This window comes from Nilaparvata lugens, chromosome 1 (genome assembly GCF_014356525.2).
Source record: "Nilaparvata lugens isolate BPH chromosome 1, ASM1435652v1, whole genome shotgun sequence".
Lineage (NCBI taxonomy): Eukaryota > Metazoa > Arthropoda > Insecta > Hemiptera > Delphacidae > Nilaparvata > Nilaparvata lugens.
In genome coordinates this window covers 87,922,980-87,948,353 of record NC_052504.1, presented here as the reverse complement: position 1 = coordinate 87,948,353, position 25,374 = coordinate 87,922,980, and the positions used below count along the sequence as shown (strand labels likewise).

Sequence of the window (25,374 nt, the reverse complement as noted above, 5' to 3'; positions counted from 1 at the left end):
TACTCTGTATAGTTATTTATCAGCTCTATCTACTGGAATGAGTCTCATCGTTTCTGGGAAACTAATGGGGGGTCCACCCCATCCTTAAGAAATGAACTTAGTAACCTCCTTCTCGTTCATGAGGTAGGTAGGTAGCTCAGTTCATAAAAATAACACATAGTCGAGTTATTTCATCTGTAGAACAGCTGTTTTAACGACTTTAAAAAAATGACGAATAAAAAATCATCGAATTTCACAATTTACACAAAGGAAAAAGTATTCTGAAAATAATTTATTATATATACACATATATACAGAAGTCTGATCGTAGTTTCAAATATGAGCAAGGAAAGTTGTGTGAGTGTACCACACCAGATTTTTTTGTTTACAACTCTAGGGGCTTCTAGAAAGTACTGGCTACTTCTGGTTTGTTTATTGTGTGGATAATAGGGAAGAAGCCTCCACCCTTCTGGATTGTTCTGGAATAAAAACGTTAGGGTATATAGTGGGATCGCTTGCCTAGTCAGTCAGTGATAAACAAGTGAGTGATAAGCAAGACGTTCAGTGGTAAAGGAACAGTGTCAGCCATACCCAAAGCCTGGCAATAATAATATAATAAAATGTAATTGTGATAATATTGTATAGTGACAGTTAGTTATAGTGATAATTGTATAGTGACAGTATCGTAATAGTTATCTAGTGTAGTATAGTGATAATAACCTGGCTGGTTCAGGTATAATATTAATAGTAATACATACAATATATATAATAATATTAATTGTATACATAGTACCACAGACATGAATCACAGGCCACACAGGTTTGAAGGCCTGAAGAAGAAAAGTGCTCTTCTTTTACTGATGATTTAATGATAGTAATGTAAACAATAAATTGATTTGATTGTATCTGTGATAATTGCCTACTTGTGTACATTTTTCTCAAATTTAAATTTACTAAATTTCTAGCAAGCTACTTTGGAGTAAGTATTTCAAATGTAGCATGATTATGGTCTCTTTTATATAAATCAGTGTAGCAGTTTATCAAAGTCGTACCGTAACTTCTTCATCCATAAAACAATAATCTAATAGTAAAATATAATAGCTTCATAGAAAATCAATGTAATTTACTATTGGACTAATACTGCATAGTGCATGCACAATTATACATGAGTAATGTATCTACTAGAGGTAGGCGCACACAGATCGTCGTCGGACGGACGGCACGCATCGGACGGATCGGACGATTAGATTTGATGCATTGTTTTCAATGGTGTGCGCATACTTATCCGCATCATATAGGTATGCGCACACCAATTGAAAACAATGCATCATATCTAATCGTCCGATGCGTGCCGTCCGTCCGATGACGATCTATGTGCGCTTACCATAATACAGTATCATTATTTTTACTTTTCAAATTTCAAATTTACCCTACCTTAAACACTAATTCACATAATATAAGTATTTGAAGTGTAGAATGATAAGTAGATGAGAATGACGATCTAGTTTTCAAACAAGGCAGTGCAACAATTATAAATAAAAATATGCAGCCCTGAATACATATACATTTTAAGATGATATTAGTAAATTAGATTGAAAGACTCTATCTACCATATAATTATTTCTAAAGTTCTATTCGATTTAATACTTTAATAAAGTTTTCACCGTTTGAAAGTAAAAAGCTTTGGAATATAATAGGTTTTAGTGAAAATGGTATTGTTCAACTGTTAGATAGTATATATTCAACTTAGAATTTTACAAAGCAAGCAGTGCTTTGTGCATCACAGGATCAGTCTAATTACGATATAAATTTTTATAAGTTCAGAAACAATAATTGAAGAATTTCAACATCTCATTCACTCATTATCACTACATGGGGTTAGTATTGCTATTTTCATGAAAATTAGATAAAATCTCATTGATTTTCCATTCGAATAGATTTTTCCATCAAAGGCTTTATTTTCTACTAGTTTTTTGTAATAATCCTTTTTGGGTGAATTGAGAAAGATTGCCTACAAAAACCTAGAAAGAGTTTATTGCCTCGTCTCTCAACAATGACTAAAGTAATCAAGCGATGCGAACAACTAAAAATAACGTTATGAGCTATCTTTTTGATGCAGTAGTGACACTATCCAAATGTGTGTCACTTCACTTAGAGAGAAAATATGCTAGATGATGATATGTGGTGTGATAAAGACAGTGTTGTCTACAATATTAGAAGATGACAGCACACTCATTAAAAGGTAAACATAGATGTTCAAGCACAAGCTCTTTGATAAGTAATTGATTTGGAGTGGAGTATTCAGTGAGAGATTTTAATGTATCTGTATAAGTATTTTATTTCCAGCTTTTAAAATCCTCAAGAAAAGTACTTTAAAAAAATATTTCAGATTTAAACTTTATCCCTAGTATGAAACTTTAACAATTCAACAATGCTGCTTTTGAAACAAAAACCTATAAATCATACTATATTAATTATATGGTATTAAATTTTATTAGATTGTAGATCAGTGGAAAACTCAATTTCAGGAAAATTAAGTTCTTGATTTTCAAGAATATCCTTTCATTATTTATCAATTCATACGATAAGTACATCATCAAAATAATAGGGAGAGAAAAAATAATGTAATCTTGTGCTATTCCTCTCCCAAATTTAGATAAGGTTACATAGTCCGAAATAGGCTTAAGCTGCGTTTACACCAAAGTTGTCAACAAAATGTGTATTTTCCGTCCTTAAATATTCTATTAGATTGAACGGAACTTGACAAACACATATGCACATCATGTGTTTGCTAAGTTATGCATCTAGTAGAATCTATGAGGACGGATACATGAACATTTTGTTGACTGCAGCTTAAGTCTTGTAGTTGTTCACTTTACAAAATTTTCAGTCCTTAATTGTTTTATCTATGACATCGATCTAAAATCATGTCTGTGGTACCACCAAAACTTGTCAACCCAATGAGAAAAATCTTAGCTTATTTAGAAGTTTGGTCCAGTTTTTGTTTGATATAGTAGAATATTCTCAATTCATAAATAATCATTGAATGTGATATAGTATCAATAACTATCATTCATTACATTTATTTCTATAATTTTTCAATGAAAATTATGACTCTGAAGTCTGAACCAAATCTCAAATGATATCATTGTGCCCATCTTCATACCGTATCGTTGTTGTCAAGATTATTTTTTTCTCCAGGAGACATATTTCTTCAGATCTCAAATTCAATCTGTAGAAACTTGATTGAAAAAAAACATTTAATTCTCTTATGCTTTCGAATCTCTTATACTGATGCATTGTAGTGTGTTGCATGCAGTCATACCTACTGTCATTCAACATCAGATCCACTCTTGCCAGCTGTAGAGAATCGACAATGTACAGTTCTCGATACGCTTTGATTCCTATAGTTGGATTCACCTCAATTTGTCAGAATTGCTTGAATAGGAAGCAATGATGCTTATATTAGGAATGCTGGTAAAGTGAGTCTCACTGTGGCAGATAATGGACTCCACGCACAATGTCACAACATCAATTGTTGTGAGAGAAAGAAATGTTTTGAAGAGGAAGAGAAAGATATAAAGATGCACCTCTTCTAGATTCAAAGGTTCCTCTATCTTTTAAACTATTGTAAAATTCACTTCAAACTGTTACAGTTCGTTTTATAAATAACATGGAGGCTTTCCATTTAAACTAATGATGACAGTTTAAAGAGAATCTCACTTCAGCTATCGCTGTTTAGATTCTGAATTCTTGTTCTTTTCTTTGAACAGTAACCATCATTTTATTATTATTATCTAGCCAACAGTAGGTACAGTACTTTCGATATATCACTCCAGTCGTTTTTGTCACTAGTCTATTGCTTGGTGACAACGATTTTCTCTCGCTACTAAAGAAAGGAAACGCTCAGTTCGATTTGTATAAATCTTGTTTTGACTTTCATCTTCATTTAATCTATGCTGTAGTAGATTTCAAAATTTTGTTTCTAGTTTCCTTGATTTCCGTCTTATAAGAGGATAGAAAAATAGGTAACAAATTAATTTACATTTCAATACTAATATTTCAAGTCATAACAATTTTGCATCCTTGTATTGTCTTTTCCAAATCAAGTTCTCTCAAAGTTATTTATCTCCAGTAATGGTGTATACATTATAATGAATTCAAAAGCAATTTTGGAATTTCAATGAATGATTAGTTGGACAATTGCAAGTCTTCATTAAAATTTCAAAATTTAGTGTTGGTCAAATCAAATCTTCATTTGTCCCAAAAGCATAATTACAATGACAAAATGGTTGTAAATGAAAAAAGTAAAATACAATATAAAATGAAAAAGAAAAATACCATTAATAGGATTATACATAACTATATCAAAAACGGGAAGTCCCTGCAAGGTTCGAGGAACCTGAGCGCAGAGGAGTTGGTGCTAAGGATTTAAACAAAATTTACATTGTGATTCAGAGTAAGAATAAGGATTAATTTGAAATTAATAATTTGATTGTATGGTATGAGATATTGTGGTATTTCTCCATAATTGAAAGAATAAGACGTTGAAGTTGTCAATACCACTATATATAGTGGTAATCCACCACTGTGTAATTGAAATTACATTACATTCACATTCTAAATGTCTTTAAACCCCTTCGTTCTTAGAAACATTTTGTTGTGAAAGATTTTATAGGAATGAAACATTTTATTCTGAATGCTTCATGAAGACTTCACATGTTTACAACTTTTATTCAAATAATAAGAGTGTAGCCTCGGTTGTTACATAATTTTTGATCCCTGATAAGCTCAGAAGTTAGACTGACTCAACCAAAAATATCACTTATTTTTAAACTATAGTCTGACAACCAAAACTACGTATCTCTTATTTTTCAACTGAAACTATCACTAAACTCAGAAATTAGACTAACTTGACCGGAACTATCTCTACTATTCTTAAAAAGGAGTGGTTTTGGATACCGTATCTCAAATCTCATTTCACAAGGATATCTACTACAGTAGCACCTGTACTACTATTTATAAAATTTAAGGATACACATTATTTAAAGTGAATTGTAGTCAGTGTTAAGTGTTCTAGTCAGTTTTGTTTCTTTATTTTCCTATGACTTTCCGGTTGGTTCAGTTGTTGGTTGTATTGTAACTTTTATTGTATTGTTACTTCTGCCAGTGTTATGATTTTGTTACTTCTATTGTATTGTTTGTATTGTGACTTTTGCCTATTACTGCATTGTATATGTTAATTGGCAATAAAAGATATCTTATCTAACCAATGCAATCTATCCATTCACCTTCTTCAATACTCGTTACATGCTCACTCATCCTGGTATTGCTAGGGTAGGTAATGTTGGTTCTTACGGATCTTCGGCTTTTGTACAATATGTGCTCTCTGCTCTGCAATGTCAACATCATAAAGCTTGTCCTCTCTTCACTGACCTATAAATCTCATCTCCGTCGCCTGTAAACTGTTCAAATGGTTTTCCTTGGCATCAAGCTTTAAGGTTTACTCATTCTGCTCAACTGGGCAAAACAAGCACCCCATAATGGCTCCCTCATTCAGAAATAAGGGTTTGGTATTACATAGTACCTTTTGGAACACTTTTTGAAGATAAACATATATTTATTTAGCTAGTTATCTCGCGTGTTTATATTCCCATCCTTGATCTTCCTGTACTTTTGAGTACCACACTAATACAAAGAATGTAATGGGCATAGTTCAAATTCAAATTCTTTATTCAAAAAAATAAATAAACAATCAAATACATCCCAAAAAGCAAATTCAATATTGTGTCCTAATTTCTAATATGTGTTCCCTATAGGCTCCCTGTAGTTTCATCATAAAGTGATCCTTCAATAGTTTCATCATCCTGTGTGGGTACACTTGAACGTATATAAAAAATAATAATATACAAATTTAAATATTACCGTATACCATGAAGAACATAATAATTGAATAATTGAATATTTGCATGGTTACGCACACTTCTGCTGAATCTATGTAGATTTTTGAATATAATAATTCACGTCTTAAAGGGTTGAAGAGTTTAAAATCAGTCGATTTAGACTTTTTCCACGAGTATGGTATTAGTAGGCTGCATAGGTTATTCTTGAAAATTCAACATAAATTTCATAATTTCATCCAACATTTTATACATAAAAATGAGGTTATTTTTACATAAATCTTTTTTGAATAATAAAATATTCTACAATTATTTATGGTTGATGAATGATCTCTAACATTCATCACTTATCAAATCTATCACCTTTCTTATTAATACAAAACATCAAATTATATTCTTCCTCACATTTGCCGAGTTTTTTTTTCATTCTGGTTTACCTATACGAATAGTAATTATTGGTAATAGTGATTTTTTTCAGAAACAATATATTGTTTCAATAATTGAAACAATTAATTATTGTTGTTCAAATAATGAAAACATTATTATTGCTTTGTTTTCCAGATACAAGATTTCTCTGCCTTAAAATATAGCTCACTGTTCTAGTTTTAGTGAGAACCCACATGCTTCCGAAATATTGTTAGATTCGTTCTTACGGTAATAAAATAATCAACCAAGATGGATTATTTTTGAAACAGCAACATGTTTGACCAGTGACTAAGAACTCAAGTGTCAAATATTGTGGTCTGATATTAATCAGACCATAGTTACTCAGATATCATAATATAAAGGTAAAGAAAATATCAACTCTAAGGTATTAGAGAATTCCTTTAGGTATTTAGAGAATACCTATTTCTCTAAGGTAAAAATTAGACCATAGTTGCTCAGGTATCATAATATAAAGGTGGAGAAAATCATGAAGAGTTGCAAAACATTTTACTGAATCGATGTTATGTTGGGTCAAACCTTATGCCAACCAAACATGCCTTCAAATACCTACCTATTTCTACCTACTTAGCATAGTTCAGAACCTCAATCAATCAATCAATTTATTTAGCCTGACGATACAGTAGTACATAAGGCTAAGTCACAAAATATTTTATAAAATTACAATACATAATGAAATCATAATTAGGTCACAATAAATATTAGAAAATCCTGAATTAAGATCGATCTCGCTTAGTGCGCCAAGGCTGGTCCATAATAGTTCTATGCCTCGGGTAGTTACAACCCAGTACACGCCACCTTCTCAAGGATATCACTCACTTTCCCGCGCATTTCTCCTCTATATTCATATTCTCTCTTTCTAGTAAAATACTTTTATTCTTGAAATGTTAATGTAAAAGGGCATCGAGGCGGAAGCGCCTTATTACTGCTCACTTTCCCAATTAGGAGCTGCAGCTTTGTCACGCACTAATTATTCCGTTTATAGATTCGGCCACTACGAATCTCCAACGAGCATCAACTTTATTTTCGTTGCAAACCGGCCGAATATGTCAGGCAGTCACGCCGCTCTATTATTTTCCGTTCTACTACTCGTCTGCAGATCTTTCTTCTCTAGAATTAATTAATTTTGTAATCTATTCTGTTCCCTATTGAAATTGTTTCGAGGCCAGAGAGTTTTGGAAACGGAGAGTAGGAAAGCGAAGTTTATAAATATTTAATCTAGTTGTCACTCCAGTAACCTAAAACTATCTCACAGGTTTTCCGGATCTTGGGAAAATTGGTTTGTTGAAGCAATAATTTCTGGTGATATTATTTGATTAGGATGAAAATGTCGACTCACTTAATTGACCGAGCGAAGTGAGGTCTAAGATTCAAGTCGACGGTTTGGCATTTCTTTTAATGTTTAAATGTTTATATGTTTTTATGTTGCGCATTTACGGCGAAACGCGGTAATAGATTTTCATGAAATTTGACAGGTATGTTCCTTTTCAAATTGCGCGTCGACGTAGATACAAGGTTTTTGGAAATTTTGCATTTCAAGGATAATATAAAAGGAAAAAGGAGCCTCCTTCATACGCCAATATTACCGTAAAAATCAGACTATATAATTATTCATCATAAATCAGCTGTCTAGTGGATTATAATAATACCCGTTCAAAAACATCAAACATCTTGAAAATGTTTTTTTTTTCATTAACGTTAGTAGACAGTTGACTATAATACTACCCGTTCAAAAACATCGAACATCTTGAAAATTGTATCTTTCCATCAACGTTGTAGACAGTTGCAGCCAGACCTGATAACAGCCCTCACACTCACATTCCGGGACGACACGTCACGGTACGATATAGGACAGAAAGCTCCATGTTTATTTAGGATTTTTTCTAGACATTTTTAATTGATAAATTATTTATTAATTTTTGAGAAAACATAACAACAGGTCAATGTAACTCACTGAGCGCGAGGTGTACTGTTCACAGAACTACTAGTAGTATTTGTAAATGCCGAATTTTTAAAATAAAATATTGTCAAACACTGTATTTGAAACTAAAAATTAGGAAGTATTCACTCACTGTTCAGTGTATTAACAATTGGTTCGCCATTTTGTGTTGGCATTTCCAGATTTTGGTCACTGGTATGTAGTTATCATTTTACTAAAAAATAATAATATAGTCTGTGGATTCCAACACTATATGGCGAAACTATCGTCACTACCATACTAAACAGTTGGTAAAAATAAATCCTACTTTCAAGTTTAAAAAGCTTTAAATTACAATTTCATTTTCGAAATTCATTACGGGGGTTAAATTTAGAATAAAGTCAAGTTTCAAAATATGAGTGTTCATATTCTACAGTAGTAAAAAAGGATGTACCAACAACTTGCCACAATGAAATTGTATTTATAACATAATTGTCATTCGATTACCGTATTTATTCGATAGTTTGTGTCAATTAATATTTGTGATAGAATTAATTCATAATAATTTAATATTTGTGGTACACTGTATTACAAAAATTTTATTTTATAAATGATTTGATATTAAGGTGAAATGAAAACGTTGTTGTCAGTTCCACATAATTTATTTGAGCCAAACTCAAGTTTCAATGCACTAATAAGGCATAATCTTTTTTTTGTCAAAAGACTTCTGATGATGATGCCTTAGTGCATTGAAACTTTAGTTTGGCTCAAATAAATTATGTGGAACTAACAACACCGTTTTTATTTCACCTTAATATCAAATCATTTATAAAATAAAATTTTTGTAATACAGTGTATCCACAAATATTAAATTATTATGAATTAATTCAATCACAAATATTAACTGTCACAAACTATCGAATAAATGCGGCAATCGAATGACAATTATGTTATAAATACAATTTCATTGTGGTAAGTTGTTGGTACATCGTTTCTATTTCACCTTAATATGGAGAAATTCCACAATATCTTTGTTCATAGCGTAAATTTTAATTTGTGATAGAATTAATTCTTAATCTGTAAGATGATTAAATTTTCTCTCCTATTTTTACAGGTTACAGGCTGTAAGTTGGAGGTAAAACAATTTCAGTAAGCACATTCATCAGTAGAATTTCCCCATCAACAATAATTGATAAGAAGACGCATGAATGGATTCCTTAATTGGCACAATTCTGAAGAATGCTTCCACCACCAGCTGTTTTGGTGAAGGAACTACTCTAGTGACTTATGAGGAGAACTCAAACAAGAAAAGTGGTGACCACTTTGCTTCTGATGTATTCTTCTACAAACTTCACCTCGAAAAAAATGAAAAGAAGTGGTCGATTGATGTTGTGATAAAAATCCAGCCAAGATCAGAACGGTTAAGAGAGTTCGTGAGAACGAAAGGACAATTTAGGAACGAGGAATTTATGTACAAAGAGGTGCTGCCATTCCTGGACAAAGATGGAGTTGTTGAACAACTTTTTGGGAAATTATATTGTGCGTATGTGGATTCTGGAGAAGATTATATAAATGATTATTTTATGTTTGAGGATTTGACGAGTCAAGGATACAGGCACACTTCAAGTAAGGTGAGTAAGGAGGTGGGATATGAATTGATTCCTTCAAACTTTCACACATTGCAGTCTATATTATACTCTGAATTCATATTGTCTTTTTTTCTTTAGGGCTACTTTTGAATATAAATAAAAATATAAATCTAAGTACCCTTTTTAGCATTATCTAGTCACATGTTTTGGCTATATAATGCCATTATCAAGTTTTCGTGATACTGTAGGCTACTTAGTGGTGTTGACTTAATAATGTAGTAACTAAATAATTTTAAAAAAGGTACTCAGATTTCTGCATTCATAAGAAAAAATAGATACCGGTACCGTATCTTACAACATATTTAAGGAAGCCTATACATTTCGACCTCCTTTGTATTTTTTATTTAAAATTATAATTTGGAAATTCCAGAATATCTGGCATGCAAGTTTATTTTTGTTGGAGATCGGAGTTTGAGTAGGTAGTACTATAAACAGAGCTCTTAACTATTTTTTATATCAACCCAATTTGTTTCCTACAATAGTTATATCTATCATATAGTTATTGAATATTAATTAAAAGTTAGTAGTAGGCCTATAAAAAATCAGCATTTCAATACACTACCTACATATTATGCCTACGTACAATATCGACAATATGCCTTCGACAATATATCACGAATCATTTAGATGAACGATTATACTCCATCCAAAATTAATTTTGACTTTGAGGAATATGCAGCGCAGGGAAATGAAGGGAGATAAGCCAATTACAGTGATGGATAGAGTCATAGGTACGACTTAGTCCATAAAGAACAATAATAAAGGATACGTTTAATAGTCTAATAAAGGATTAGGGTTTAAGGTAGGCTATTCCTTTTGAACTTTTTAAAGCTTCGACAATATCTCACGAATCATTTAGATAAATCTTGAATATTGTGAAAAATGACTTGAAATTATCATAGCCACATATTTATTAAATATCGAGAAACTAGTTTTGCTTCTTACACCATTATCAATCACTAGTAAACTGGCCGCCCTAGGCCCTAGAGATTAAATATGGTTTCTCGAATAAATAACTCGCTTTGATAATTTCAAGTCTTCACGGCACAGAATAACTTCAAGATAAATGAATTCGAATTGAAATTTCAGATATTATCTGGGCTTCGGAGAACGATTATACTCCAAAATTAATTTTGACTTGGAGGAATATGAGGCGCCGGGAGATGAAGGGAGATCAGCCAATTGCAGTGAAGGATAGAGTCATAGTTGGAAGCGCAGTTGCCAATTTGCGGATTAGAATTAGTCTAATCAATCCTTTCAGAGAGTTTAACTCTGTAAGTTAAACATGAGCGCTTGAATACTCACTGGAAATTACAGAAAGCTGGCCGGTTAAGAACGGCAACATCACCGCCGTTGTATCCCTACCACTGTATGCCTTCTCTGCTGCGCATGTCCCTCCAAAGTCAAAAGTAATTTTGTACGGAGTATAATTTATTAAATTTGAATCTTAAAGTGTTTAAAACATTTCCTTTTTCCAGACATTTTTGGACTTCGACCATTGCGCTCTGGCCATGAAACATATTGGCATGTTCCACGCGCTATCCTATGCAAAAAAGCACGAAGGCTGTGTCAACCAACTTAAGACATTCTCAAAAAAGTTTATTTTGAAGCAAACCAAAGAAAGACTCATCTCACTCACTGAGTTCTATTACTTGTGTGGTAAACGCGGTGTGGATCCAGTTATCGAGGAGGGTATCTGTGTTGAAGTGCTCACTGAGTTTTTAGAAAACTATGATGACTTTTCTAAGTTTTATTTTGGTCTTATTGAGCCCGTGGAGCCGGAAGCTGTGGTCTGTCACGGTGATTTTTGCAGGAATAACATTTTTTTCAAATACGATGCGAACGGGAGACCGGTGTCGTTGAAGTTGTACGATCTACAGACTCCGGTCTACTCGTCGCCGGTGATCGATTTGTCGTTTTTCTTCTTCATGAACACCGACCAGAAACTGCGCGACGAGCACTGGGATGATCTGCTACTGATCTACCGCAATGCAGTCAGGGACACCGTACCAGGCATCCAGGTTCCGGATTTGGATTTTGGACGTGTGGCCGTGTACGGTTACCTGCTCAGCAGTTTTTTCCTGCCGTCGATGATGAAGGAGCAAGAAATTTCGGATGTTGAGCAGCGATTCGAGCAGACGCTGCATGAACAGGCCGTTGAGGCGGCCAAGTGTGGAGGTGCCCAAGCTACTAGGGCCCTGGCTGACATTGTAAGGCACATGGCTCAACGAAACTACATCAGATCCAACTACAGATGAATGACATTCTATTGCCAAGTATCAGCAACGTAAAATACATATCACAGTCATGTATTTTATGGTCATATGCTGCATACAGACTTACGCGCCACGAACACACGCATTTCGCTTTCCATCAGCTGATGTTTAGCTTATTATACATGTATTTTTACAGGAACATTGTAATCATATATAATACATATATATGTACAGCTATATGTCATATATACAGAACATTGAGATACATTATATAATACATAAAGCATCAGCTAATGAACAGCGAAATGCGCATGTTCGTGATGCCTAAGTCTGTACGCACCTATATATTTTAATGGTCAGTGTGCGCTCAATAGTGATGATCAATTTCCAATTCTGAGAGCTCACTCAAGATCATTTCTCTAATTTTATACCGAGAATCTCAATTGAGATCAAAATTCAAGCCATTCTTACCTACATTGTAAACATGTGTAGTGATTGTTTCACAGAGTCAATTCAAGTTGAAATAACAGTGTTACAATAAACAGTGTTAATTTAGAGTTTAACAACACCGTTTGCATTTATGTTTTGACTATTTTCAAAATATATTTTCCAATTAAACAAAGAGATGTACCTATTCATAGATTTATTAACCAAAAATGTATTTGATGTAATTGTGAATGTGATGATTACACTCTAAACTTGAAAATATATATTCAATTTCAAAAGCCTTCTTAGCAAAGCATATATTTGTAAACCAATGAGAATAAATTTATTTATTAAATGAAGAAATTATACATTCAATTGTATAACATCAATGATACACATTGCACTCCAATTTCCTTTTGAATTGGTTTCAAAATCTGAAAAATTAAGTCACATTCAAAAAGTACTTCTACGGTAATAATGCATCCAGTGCATAAATATATTCACCGCATGTATAGGATATGAATAATACTATTAGAATATGGAATATCTCCAGAAAGCAATTATGTACAGCATTAGTAACTAAAATATAAATATAGCTCTGCTCTTCAAAATTGCAATTATTATTATTATTTATGTTGAACCAATTAGTAACATAAGACCTCTAAAATATAAATATTGCTCTGCTCTTCAAAATTGTAATGTATGCATCCAGCATATGATGTTAATAATACTGCAAATAGAGAATAGAAATTGTTCAAGAAATAAGAGGAGTTTTCGGGGGATTTTCAAGATTATTTTCATGTAGAATTAACTACTATTTTCCAAGCAACTATAAACATATGAATAAAAAATGTCTCAAGGTGCAATTCCCTAGAGGCGTCTTGAGACGCGCGGGCTGTAAGGTGCATGGTAAGAGTCGGCCATATTGGATTGATCTCCCATAAGATCAATGTAATCTTTTGGAACAGCGCGTCTTGAGAATCCTCTAAGGAATTACACCTCTAGGCTAAAACCCAAAAGTTAGTTTTGGGGAACCATAAGTTATGTGAGGTATTACTAAAATTAATAACAACACACACTACCATCTTTTGTTCTATTTTATTTAGTCAGTTCTACTACCTTGGTTAGTTTAGACTCAACGTAAAACTGATGATGATGCCATAGACATTCATCTTAAGATTTTTATTTAAAAAAAACTATATAATTTGCAAGAATAAAAAGACAACAATCTCTAGATTTTTATAAAAAAAAAACTATATCATTATTTTTGTAAGAAGAACATGGCAACGTATTGTAATACTATTTCATCGAAGAACAGTGCCCAAATGCAGAATTTTTATTCAACAATGTTGAATTAGTCATAACTTTCAGGCATCAACAAAGTAACATGAGAAAAACTTCTAATTGTTCTAATTTGAGATGAATCGAGAATATTAAGATTTTTATTCATCAACCTTATCCTAGATAAGACCTGTCATTGAAGTCCTTGAGAGTGACTAAACGTACTTGAGAGTTTATACATAAACATCGTTTCTACATTCATTGCAATTAAAATATAGGTTACAAAGTGCTTCATAAGAAGTACAGCAATAAAAGGGGCATGAGATACATGTGGTAACCACTCACAGTTTTCTTTTACTTTTTGGACTCGACAATGTGATGAGTTGAGCTCTTTTCGGCTTCCTCTGCTCGATCGGAGTTATTTTAGCAGATGAATTCGAATTTGATGGACTGTCCGCCACACTAATTATTTTCGCAGGAGTACTATTCTCAGCTGGTTTATTTTCCGAATTAGTAGCAACCACCTTCTCACAGTCGACTGAAGACTCGGTCTTTTCTTTTACTTCATTTTTCTGATCACTGACACAGTCTTGGGGTTTCGAGTCTTTCTCCACTACATCAACTGTTTTCACAGGAGTTTTAGAATCTTTGACCGACGCGGTTTCCATTTTATCGCCTGTTTTCACAGTAGAGTCGTCTAGTTTGTTTGAATCTTCCACCGAAGAGGTTTCCATTGTATCACCTGTTTTCACAGTACATTCATTCTCTAGTTTATTTGAATCCTTCTCTAAAGTTTTATCCACTTTATCAACTGGTTTCACAGAAGGGTCATTCTCTAATTTCTTTGAATCCTTCTCCAAACCTGTATTAACTTTATCACTAGTTTTTACGGTAGAATCTTTCTCTATATTTTTATCCAAGGTTTTGGCCAACACTTCATCTCCAGTTTTCACAGTCGAGTCAATCACGTTGCTAACAGTCTCCTCAAGAACCAAACGGAAATCATCATCATCATCATCTTCATCTTTGCACTTCACATCTTCACAGTTTTTTACATCTGTCGAACCTTTTTCTTTAGACTTGAGTTTGTTTTTGTTTTTTCTGCCTTTTGCTGACTTGGATTTGGGTTCAGTTGGCGCATTTTCAGCTACTTGTTCTGTTTTGTTTTCGACGTCTGTGGCGGGCGGCACGTATATTTCACCCAGCTCACCTTCGGCGAAAGAAATCAACGAACAGTAGCCGTCAGAAGACGACACGACAAGCAGTCTACCGTCACTTGACCTGCAAATAAAATCAAATCAATTAATCACACAAAAAAGTAAACACTCAAAATAAAAACCGATATCTTAACAATAATTGAAAAGACCACAATCAACGAACAGTAGCCGTCAGAAGACGACACGACAAGCAGTCTACCGTCACTTGACCTGCAAATAAAATGAAATTATTCAATCACACAAAAAAGTAAACACTCAAAATAAAAACCGATATCTTAGCAATAATTGAGAAGACCACAAAGAGAGGGAAGAAAAAAGCTGAAAACTCGCAAAATAGACGGGAAAGTAACAGGAAGCACCAGAAAAATTGAAGAATAAATGCGAGTAGAGGACGAAGAACACAAGGGATTAAGGATTGAATGGAAAACAAAAAAGGAGAAATAGGGAAAATAATGTAGAGTAACCTGATTAGGAAGAAGACAAAGACGGAGTTACTGATGGAATTAATAGGGTTTACAGTCACCTCTCTCTTTTTCAATGAAATTGATCTACATTAATAAACTTGAAAACACAACAGATCATACAGATAAGTAATAGAATCTTGAATATTGTTTTACATTCTTTGCTTTGTTGACAATAAATTTTAACGTTATGAATATATATACAACAGTAAACATTAAGGAAATTAATAATCTAATCATCTTCTAAGTACTCAGAAAATTTAAATATTCAATATTCCTGAATAGTTCCTCTTATTTTTATAATTTTCCATTTATATCTTACAACTTGTAATTTTATGTTTGTAAATTATTCTATATGCAATTATATTAAACATTCAAATCACATGAAGTATGTAGGTCATTTACTTCCCATTAAATACAACTTACATGTAGTTTGTGAGTTGTATTTGAATTATCAATCACCATCAATTAGAAGTTGAATTTTATTATTTAAATTAAATTATTCTCAAATTACATGTAGTGTGTAGGTCTTTACTTTCTATTGAATACAACGTTTTTAAATTATAAAATAGACTTATTTATTGGAAAATTGAGAAACTAGTTCCGGTTCTTACACCACCATCAATTTCTAGTTTGCTAATTATCTAGTAATTTAGTTCTTGTATAATTATATAACTATAGCATACTACGGTACCAGAGATTGCGATACATGGCGATAACTATAGCTATACTTAACTATACAGAGCTATGCACATAGCTAACTACATAGTTATACATAACTATAGCATACTACGGTACCAGAGATTGCTGGCATGGCGATAGTCTCTCCATATGTCAATAAATAATTAATTGGTTGTGACAATATTTCAAATCGTTCTATTCAATGGCCCATATGAATAAAGTTGAGCATTTGCTCATACTTCTAAAATATGGAGCATTTGCTTCATTTTCTATGAATAAACGTGAGCAAAACCTTTTGCTCATGCTCACCAAAAAAATAGTTTGAGCATTTGCTCAAAAGTAAAAGCTTTTGCTCAAAATTGTATGAATAAACTAGAGCATTTGCTCAACTTTTGAAGCAAATGCTTCAAAAAAGGTGAGTCTAGTCCAGAGCAGCTTATCACCTTTTGCTCATAGTAAAATGGCTCAACTAGTTCGTATGAGGAAGAGGAAACTATACCAGATACTATCACAACCAAAAGTGTAGAACTATAAAACTCTTTTTAGATTCAACCATGATATATATCACAATTATTCCTACAAAAGAATAAATACAAAAGCTACCTTTTATAAAGATAGCCATCACAAAATAGAAAATAGGCATTTAAGAATATGAGAGTGTAGACGATTATAAGAAGGCTATTGATATTATAAGAATATACTGAAGATTATTATAGAGATGGCATTTTTTCATGCTATTATTTAAAAATTCTAAACTCAACTAACTTAAAACTGTAATGTATTCATAAAAAATAGAAAACAGAACACAGGACGCAAACACAAGCGGTGCCCCCTGTTTGCATATTTAGCGCTTCCGTGAGCTATAAATACAAATTAAGGCTACAAAAGCGAATCAGCTGATGAAAAATCTTTAAAATGCGTGAGCATTTGCTCCAGAGTTCAGGAGCATAAGGTAAGAGTATAAGGTAAAGCTTATTCATAATTATCAAAATGAGCAAATGCTTTTGCTTCTACCTTTTGCTCATGAGCAAAACCTTATGCTCAATGCTTTTGCTCATGAGCATTTGCTCTGGTTTTATTCATATGTGCCATTATGGCAAATTTGTGGTCATTTTATTGAAAAATACTTATTCAATTTCTACCACATTATTCTACATTCACTACTAGAGAGAGAAATAATTGACAAAGCACACAAATAGGAAGACGAATGTTCTTTCCTTTGAACACCTAGCAAACAGTAAGCTATTTATGAATGAATTTATGAAAAATGAAACGTGGAAGGCCACGTAAAAGATGTCAATACTGATTCATGTATTATAATAATGTTATTTATTTATTTATTGAATCAATGAGAATTACACAACTTACAGAAAAGTACCACAGGCTTATAAGCCCAAAACGGTTCAAATTCTAATTTATACAACAGTCCAAATGTAGCTAGGTTATGTGTCACTTAACATTCATTCTTCAATAAATTACACACTCAATTTAAATTCAGAACACAAAAAATTGTTTCCTTAATTAAAAAATAAATTGAATTGAATTAAATCAATCACAATTAATTAAAAAATTCCAAACTTTGAAAAAACTATAAAATTTTGAGACCGAAAAGACAAACACACTATTTAGAACTTAAAATGAATAAAATATAAATTATAAACCTGAAGAATAAGTTGTTTGTAAGTCGGAACAGGCAATAGCCTAATCCTTGCAATAATATTATGATGATGATGACGATTATGATGAATTGATGATAAATAAGGGAAGATATTTCAAAATTTTAAATCATCATTCTTGGACCGAAAATCAAGTGACGAAGCAGTGTGTGATTACATAACCTTATCTTTTGGACAACATCAACATTTTATCAAAATTTTTGGAGAGAAATAGTACAGGCTCAGCCTAGTTTTTCCTCCAATGTCATAATTGTATTATGATTATAGTATTTTATACAATAAATGAATAAATATTGTGATGCAACTATACTAACCAAGCCAGATCGGTGAGACGGGTGTAGTGAATGTTGGCAACATAGGCGAACGGCGCCATATGCTGGGTGTCGTACAGAATGACACTGCTCTGAGTGGCAATGGCGAAGACGACGCGGTAGGGCAGCGCAAACACAGACGACGCCTGGGGCGTCGCGTCGTCACCGGCGGCCGTCTTCATCAGCGCAAACAGCTGTGGACAACAGCGCACCGCCACTGAGTACTGCTGGTTGGACGGCAGGTAGGCTACTGGTCTGCAAACACAACAAAGCCAAATTTTATTAAATATCTGAATATTAACAAATAAAAAACTCACAAATCGAACTTCATTACAATTTATCGAAATATGAGTACATGATTTGAAGATTGTTGGAAATGAGAAAATAATTGAACGTCTGATAAAAATTGTATCAAATATATAGAGTTGAAGATTTTGAATTACAAAATTAGTGTAATCTAGGAACATGAGTAGCCTACAGATTATGTAGAAAGTGAAAAATTGAATTTGAGATAATAAATAGATTAAGTGCTGTAGGGTGTAGGCTATTATATACTACACACTGTTATATGGAAATTTTGAAATGATGCCATTTCCAGGAGTATATTTATCATGTCATTTTTTAATAATGATAACTGACTAAAAACTAAATCTTTCTTTCTGCGTAGAAATGTACAAAACAAGTAAAAAATAAAAGAGTAACAGCAACAATAAGCACACATTTACTATCCGCAATAGGAAAAACAGTGAGAAAAAACTCATCTAATAAGAACACCAATATAAACAACTTCACTAGAAAATACAGTGGAAAACAAACAAAAATACATTTAATTGACTTCTCTACAGAAGCTACAATGAAATAATAAGCAACAGTTCAAGAAATATTCGCAAGATTCAAAAACATCATACAGAAGTAAGTCACTACTGCATGCAAATGACCTCACGAGAGGTCACGTCTGCATACAGGGATTATGAATTTAGCGTTCAGTTCACAGCTCTATATGAAATCTTTGTAATAACAGTTTAGCAATGTATTAGGAGTAACAATGATTTCGTTTTCAATATTTTCCTCTAGTACATGCATTGTTATAGGACGTGTACATTGCACCTTGCCTTTCAGATATCCCTATAGGGACTTACTTGGACAAGTTATTCCTGGTAAAGATGAGCGTGGTGTAATGAGTTTGGGTTCCTCGATGACACCGGACGGCACAATGAGCAGACTGCCGCACGGAGTGAAGCTCAGCCGTCGGAAGAACGACTTGAGAGTGTCGTCGTGGAACAGGTGGGCCGGCTTGGCGTCCGGCTCAGAGTTCGGCAGAATCGCCTTCGAAACGCGACTCGCCAGTTTTCGAGTGGCCGTGTTGAACACTCGCAACGTTCTGAAAATAGAGTAAACATTTTCTTTATAGATAACTATAGTCTGTTCATCGTAAGGAGGGACAACAATAACACAAAGTTGGCGCTTCTGAAAGTGATATGACAGTGATGACTCAAATCAAATCATTCATTGTCAAAAACACAAAATGTCACAACAATGTCAATACAATTCAGAGCAGTAACATAGAACAATATTCAGATCATGCGAAATAAAACATAAAAGTCAGTCATTAAAATTAGTATAAAAGAATTCTTGTACATTATATAGGCACCTTTTCATCAATAAAACTTTCAAATACCTTTCAAAACAGAGGATTTCCATTGTTTTTACATTTTTGGGAAGAAAATTAAAAAGCTTAATAAGCCTGGGACATATAGTCCCAATTCTTTTGAAAGGAAGTATAGTTGCACTATTGATTATTAGTCATTAGAATGGAATTTTAAATTGGTGGACCCTCAAATACCACAATGCATTCATTTACACTTATTCACTAAGGCCCGGTTGCACAAAAGCCGGTTAAATTTTAACCGTTATTAATTTCACGAGAACCAATCAGAGAAGGTATTTTTGATAAAGACAGCTTTTCTGATTGGTTGTCAGGAATTAATCACGATTAAAACTTAACCGGCTTTTGTGCAACCGGCACTTACAGTTATTATTCAATTCAGTGGTCATTTCTTTATTCCCTAGATGCAGCCATTTCCTGGCAAATGTGTTTGATTGATGAATATAGCAGATATTCCTCTGTTGAAGTGTTGGTAGATGGAGAAATAGTGGATGTGTGAAGGGAAAAATGAAAGAAGAAAATAAAAGAAGAACGGAAAGATATTGGAATAGAGGTGATGATGAAAATAATAACGGGATAAGTAGAAATACCCAACAGTAAACTCTTTAAAATAGTTAGGCTATTTCTAGTAATACGAACAATGATTTCATGGAGAATAAAATGAAAATAATATAATTGAAAATGGTTGACTTTTTATCGACTGACCTGTCACTTGAATTGGTGGCTACATATTGACCAAGAGGATCCCACGCGACCCCTTGTACAAAACTTTTGTGATCCCTCAAGATGTACAACATATGACCTGTGAACAACATATTTACTTTCCATTAAAAACAATTCAATATTGAAATAAACAACAAATTAATATCAAGGTTACATGAAAACTATTTTTATACACAATCATTCTAATGGATTAATAGCTAACTTTTGGCTATAGAAGGTATAATAGCTTCATTGAAGTACGAGAAGGTACACAAAGTAGCTCGACTTGAGCTAGAGAATTTTGAAATTATTGAAAAACCCATAATAAATCATTGAAACTATGAATAGTTTTTTCAAAGAATGGAACTACATTCCAAATTTAAATATTATTCTTATTTTAAAATGTTATAATGACTACATATTCTAAGTATTACAAAAGATGTACTTAGCGAAAAAGGGTAATCGAATGATGTTAGTTAACAAGAATAATTGTTGATTATTTACCATGTAAGTTTATAGAGTATCAGTATTTAGAGGAAAAGTTTACTAGAGATTGACAATTATGGTGTAGCAACAGAAACTAATAGGAAAAGTTTACTGGAGATTGACATATCATGGTGTAGCAACAGAAACTAGTATCTCAAATTGTTTCAATAGACTAGTGGTTTTGACAACATCAAGTCATCATTGTTATTTCTGACATAGCCTAACTTATATGACAACTCTACGACAAGGACCAAGTCAGGTCTACTTCCAGACACAGTCGATTCAGATCTCTGGTTATGACCAAGTGTGTGATCACATTGGATGCGTTTATGTGCAAGTGCAAGCTTTATTATGCATGACCAAGCTTGTAAATGACAAACAAAATCTGTTAACAGCAATGAATTAAACGCAAGGAACTCTCACACTGAACGCTTGCACTTGCTGGTTTCGTTTATTGTGAGCAGCTACATTGAATTCACAAGTGAATGAAACATAACCTACTTTTTGAATTAGTGTATTAATCAAAATTCGGGGAAGGAAAGGTTCTGGGCTCACTGTCACTCTCAAATGCCAATTCGTATGCTCTTCTTCTAGCATTATTTGGCCTTTCCATATTGAAACAACAAGTTAATCTACTGTAATAAAAAATCGTAACTATGCCTGTTGGTCCTTCCCCAATCATTTTTATGATTCGTTCTTTGTATATAAATAAATAAACATGTTTTAATGGCACTTAAATTTTGTTTTTCAGCTCATTCATGATTTGACTTGCACTTGCACATATACGCATTCAATGTGATCACACCAAACCCTATTGTGTAAACTCATCTAAATTTAAGAGAGGTATAGTACAAGGTTACTGAAGTGGATCTCACGTGCATTTGCACATATACGCGTTCAATGTGATCACAACCTGAAGAGAGAAGTATGAAGTAAGCTGTTTACCTTTCTTGACGTCCCAGACGAGTGCGGTGTTGTCGACAGATCCGGAAATGAGGTTGGCCTCGTCGGGCGACCAGCTGAGGTCGTAGACATCCTCTAGGTGGCCTCGCAGTGTCCGCACCATCATCCACTGCTCCTTGCTCTCCTCGCCGTCGCCAGGGAACTGCGGCAGGTCGCAGTCCGTTCGCTGCTTCCAGATTATTATCGCCGACTCTGCAAACATCAGTTTTGTTTCAAGTCATTAGAAAGATGTTTGGCTGATACATCTGCATTACTATTATGAGGCCCGGTTGCACAAAGGCCTGTTAAATTTTAATCATGATTAAATGTCACGAGAACCAATCAGAGACAACTAACTGTTTTGCAAAGAAGACTCTGGTGACATTTAATCCAATAAGAGACTGTTTTGGAAGGAGGACTTCTCTGATTGGTTCTCTTGACATTTAATCACGGTCGAAGTTTATCAGTCTTTTGTGCGACGGATCCTAAGGGCCGTATCCTCAATCACACTTCAAACAAGATAAGGTGGTCGCTTAAGCTTGGAATGTAACATATTAAATAATGAATGCGATCATATTTTGATGTAAACCTAGATTAGCATCACGTGAATGATGCATATCGCACTAACCCAACTAATAGAAGACATGGAATTACACTTTTTAAATTTCTTCATTGATGATTACCTGAATTACCTCCTTCTTCACCAATGCCAGAAGAGCCGGGTAGGTTGTGTCATGAATTTAATGATAGAATCGATTCCCTTCAGAGAATGTGATTAGGCAGATCTTTTTTTGCCGGTTTGTACAAGAAATTAGGCTATTCTTGTTGAAACAACTCCTCCTACTTTTTTGTCTTGAAATAACATTTGAAAAATATTTTAATAATTTATTTAAAAAACTAATATCAGCGGCAGTGGCTGTTACAGTAGTCTAATTTACATGCTGTTTGTAAAAAAAACAAAGGTTTCCTGAACAAACAAATGTGGTTCTGAATGTTCCGTTTTAATAATTAATATTAAAAAATAATAGTATTTCAAAAATAGAACGAACTTGAAGCATGTACCAAAGGAACCTATAATGATCTACATAAATACGGTAGGTATTGATTCAGGAATGGAACTGACCATCATCCCCTGACGCGAGGAATTCTCCCTTCGGAGAGAACCGGACCACATTGACAGCTTTCTGGTGACGAGTCAGATCAGCGGCGCAATCCAAGATCGGAATTCCACATTCTTGTTCTGTCACATGCCATATCTAGATGAAGAGAAACACCATGAGAAAATCATTATAGCCAAATATATTATTGATAATTCAGGGGAACGATTAGGATTACTATCAATTCATCACTTTGATTAGATATCTTTTATCATAAACAGATTGTAGAGTTGAAAATATAAGGAAATGTAAATACGTTGAAAAAATAAAAACTAAGGAAGAGAAGACCTTATTGATGACCTGAGACTGGAAGACGCACGCCGTCTCTTTGCAGATGAATAATTGAAGTCATTGTCATAGAGTGGGGTTTCCAGATAGGCAAAGTTTTCAGTCAATTACAATAAAAGTAAACTGCATTTTTATTCGTGCGGTGGAGGTGCTAGATCACAAAAACAGAGGTCCTCACTCAGCTTCCGAAGAGATTAAAGTGGCATTTCTATGAGTTTCTTTACAGTTGTCGTTCGAGTACTACAGTCAGTATCTGTTCAGCTCCCTGTCATTGTTGAGAAGAGGACAGCACACCTATCTTCAAAGAGAACAGGTGCATGATCACAATACAAGACAACGGGCTGATATTGATCTAACTCAAGCAAGACTCACACGGACACACAGTAGTTTTCCTGTCACTGCACTAAAAATATTTAACAAGAGTCCAGTGAGTATCCGTGTGCAGGAAGTGAAGATATTTGAGAGGGTGCTTTGGGCAAAGCTTGTGAAGATGCTGCTTTACTCCCTGAATGAGGGGGCAATCCACAGATTTTTAAGTTTACTTCAACTGCCACCCATCTCGATCTTTTTTTTCTGTAAATAAAGTTTGACCTAATGACTCAATCTATCCAGAAAGTGCTGGTCATGGATGAGAAAACTGAATTACTGTACGTACAGAATATCCTTAGGAAGACAGGCCTGTGTCGGGAAGCTGTTGCAGTTTTCTGCTAATCTGTTACGTGTTATCTCCAGCTTATTGGAATGCCTGGTATTGTAGACATGCACATCACATCTTCTTTGAAGCTGCTCCAGGTTTTTCCTCACGTACAACAGCGTGCACATTGCGTATTGACTGTGAGAATTTCAAGACTCCTGAAGACAGAGATCCCTGAAGACCGCGAATGACACTGTCCTCAAAGCCTTCTTCTGTAGAAGCAGCACATCATGGATGGCCGGGGCAAGACCTCAAAGTAGAAAGGCTCTTTTCAGAGCCATTCTATGGCTCTGAAAAGCGAGTAGGTAGTAGATTATGACCAGGCACCAGCCCCCCTAATTAGATTTACTATGGATTCAAATCGCTGACCTGGGAGCATCATATTCTTGGAGTGTACAGGAAGCGCTTTCAAGAATCGTATATTTTTTCATGAAGTTGAGAGGGCAGCTGAGAATTGAGCGATTGTTTGATATTGCACTATGCAGTTTTTGGTTACCGTATGCAGTATAGTATCCTGATGTGGGGTCATTCGCCGCATGCTAGAGACATTCTACTGCTCCAAAAGATAGTTCTTCCAATAATCACATATAAGACTAGCAAGAATGATGCACATCATGATCTGTATGATAAATATAATATGAGGATTAAGTTAAAATTTTTAAAATGAAAAAGATGATGACGCCTGGGATAAAAATTAGGTCAAAAAGAGTTTGAAATGTGAAATTAGTTTTAAATGTTTATGTAAGCTTACCAAAATATGAGAATCTGTCCCTCCCGAAGCTAATCTGAAGAAACTTTCATTCGCTTTTTTTGGCTGTACATCAATACTAAGAACAGGATCCTTATTGTGCCAGGAGATTTCTGGAATGGTGCATTTCATCGTGATTCACAAAACTTTTAATTGATAAAAGTAAATTGAAATGTTCAATTTTCACAATCACACCCTACGAATAATAGATGGTGAAGCCATTCCAGTTTATATTGATAGTGTTAAAACAAATTTACAATTAAAATACTGATAAAATCTTGAAAGAATTGAATAGCAAACTAACAACATTAAAATAACCTAACAAAAGTTTTGTGTTTTATTTTTCATGATGAGATTTGGCGGGAGTTGAGTACTCCCGGTGCAGGTACACCACCTGTAGCTCACAATAATATTGATCAATTTAGATTCTTACACGAATTATAATTCACAAAACAATTGAAAACTACTATTGATAATATAATTCTACTGGAAATCACAAAACTAAGTTTATTTCTATAAATTTTAGTTCCAA

At 33.8% G+C, this 25,374-nt stretch overlaps 2 protein-coding genes across 4 annotated transcripts in view; one reads left to right on the top strand and one right to left on the bottom strand.

Moving 5' to 3' along the window:
* The window catches only part of LOC120349433, a 46,233-nt gene extending 32,514 nt beyond the window's left edge, over positions 1 to 13,719 (top strand). For 2 of the 3 annotated variants that reach the window (XM_039419525.1, XM_039419526.1), the window contains exons 2-3: positions 9,356 to 9,872; positions 11,369 to 12,724. In XM_039419525.1, coding sequence (XP_039275459.1) covers positions 9,450 to 9,872; positions 11,369 to 12,148 — 1,203 coding nt within the window. In that variant the 5' untranslated portion in view covers positions 9,356 to 9,449 and the 3' untranslated portion in view covers positions 12,149 to 12,724. Of the gene's footprint in view, positions 1 to 9,355; positions 9,873 to 11,368 lie in introns of all 3 variants that reach the window. The other variant, XM_039419524.1, reaches the window with a different exon arrangement.
* Positions 13,612 to 25,196, bottom strand: LOC120349432 (chromatin assembly factor 1 subunit B-like). Its single transcript, XM_039419523.1, is given in 8 exon segments — positions 13,612 to 15,094; positions 18,163 to 18,414; positions 19,299 to 19,335; positions 19,338 to 19,540; positions 20,531 to 20,627; positions 21,959 to 22,168; positions 23,079 to 23,211; positions 24,846 to 25,196. Coding segments are annotated over 8 exon segments (2,001 nt in total). The 5' UTR covers positions 24,975 to 25,196; the 3' UTR covers positions 13,612 to 14,154.
* Between the last annotated feature and the right edge of the window lie 178 nt (positions 25,197 to 25,374).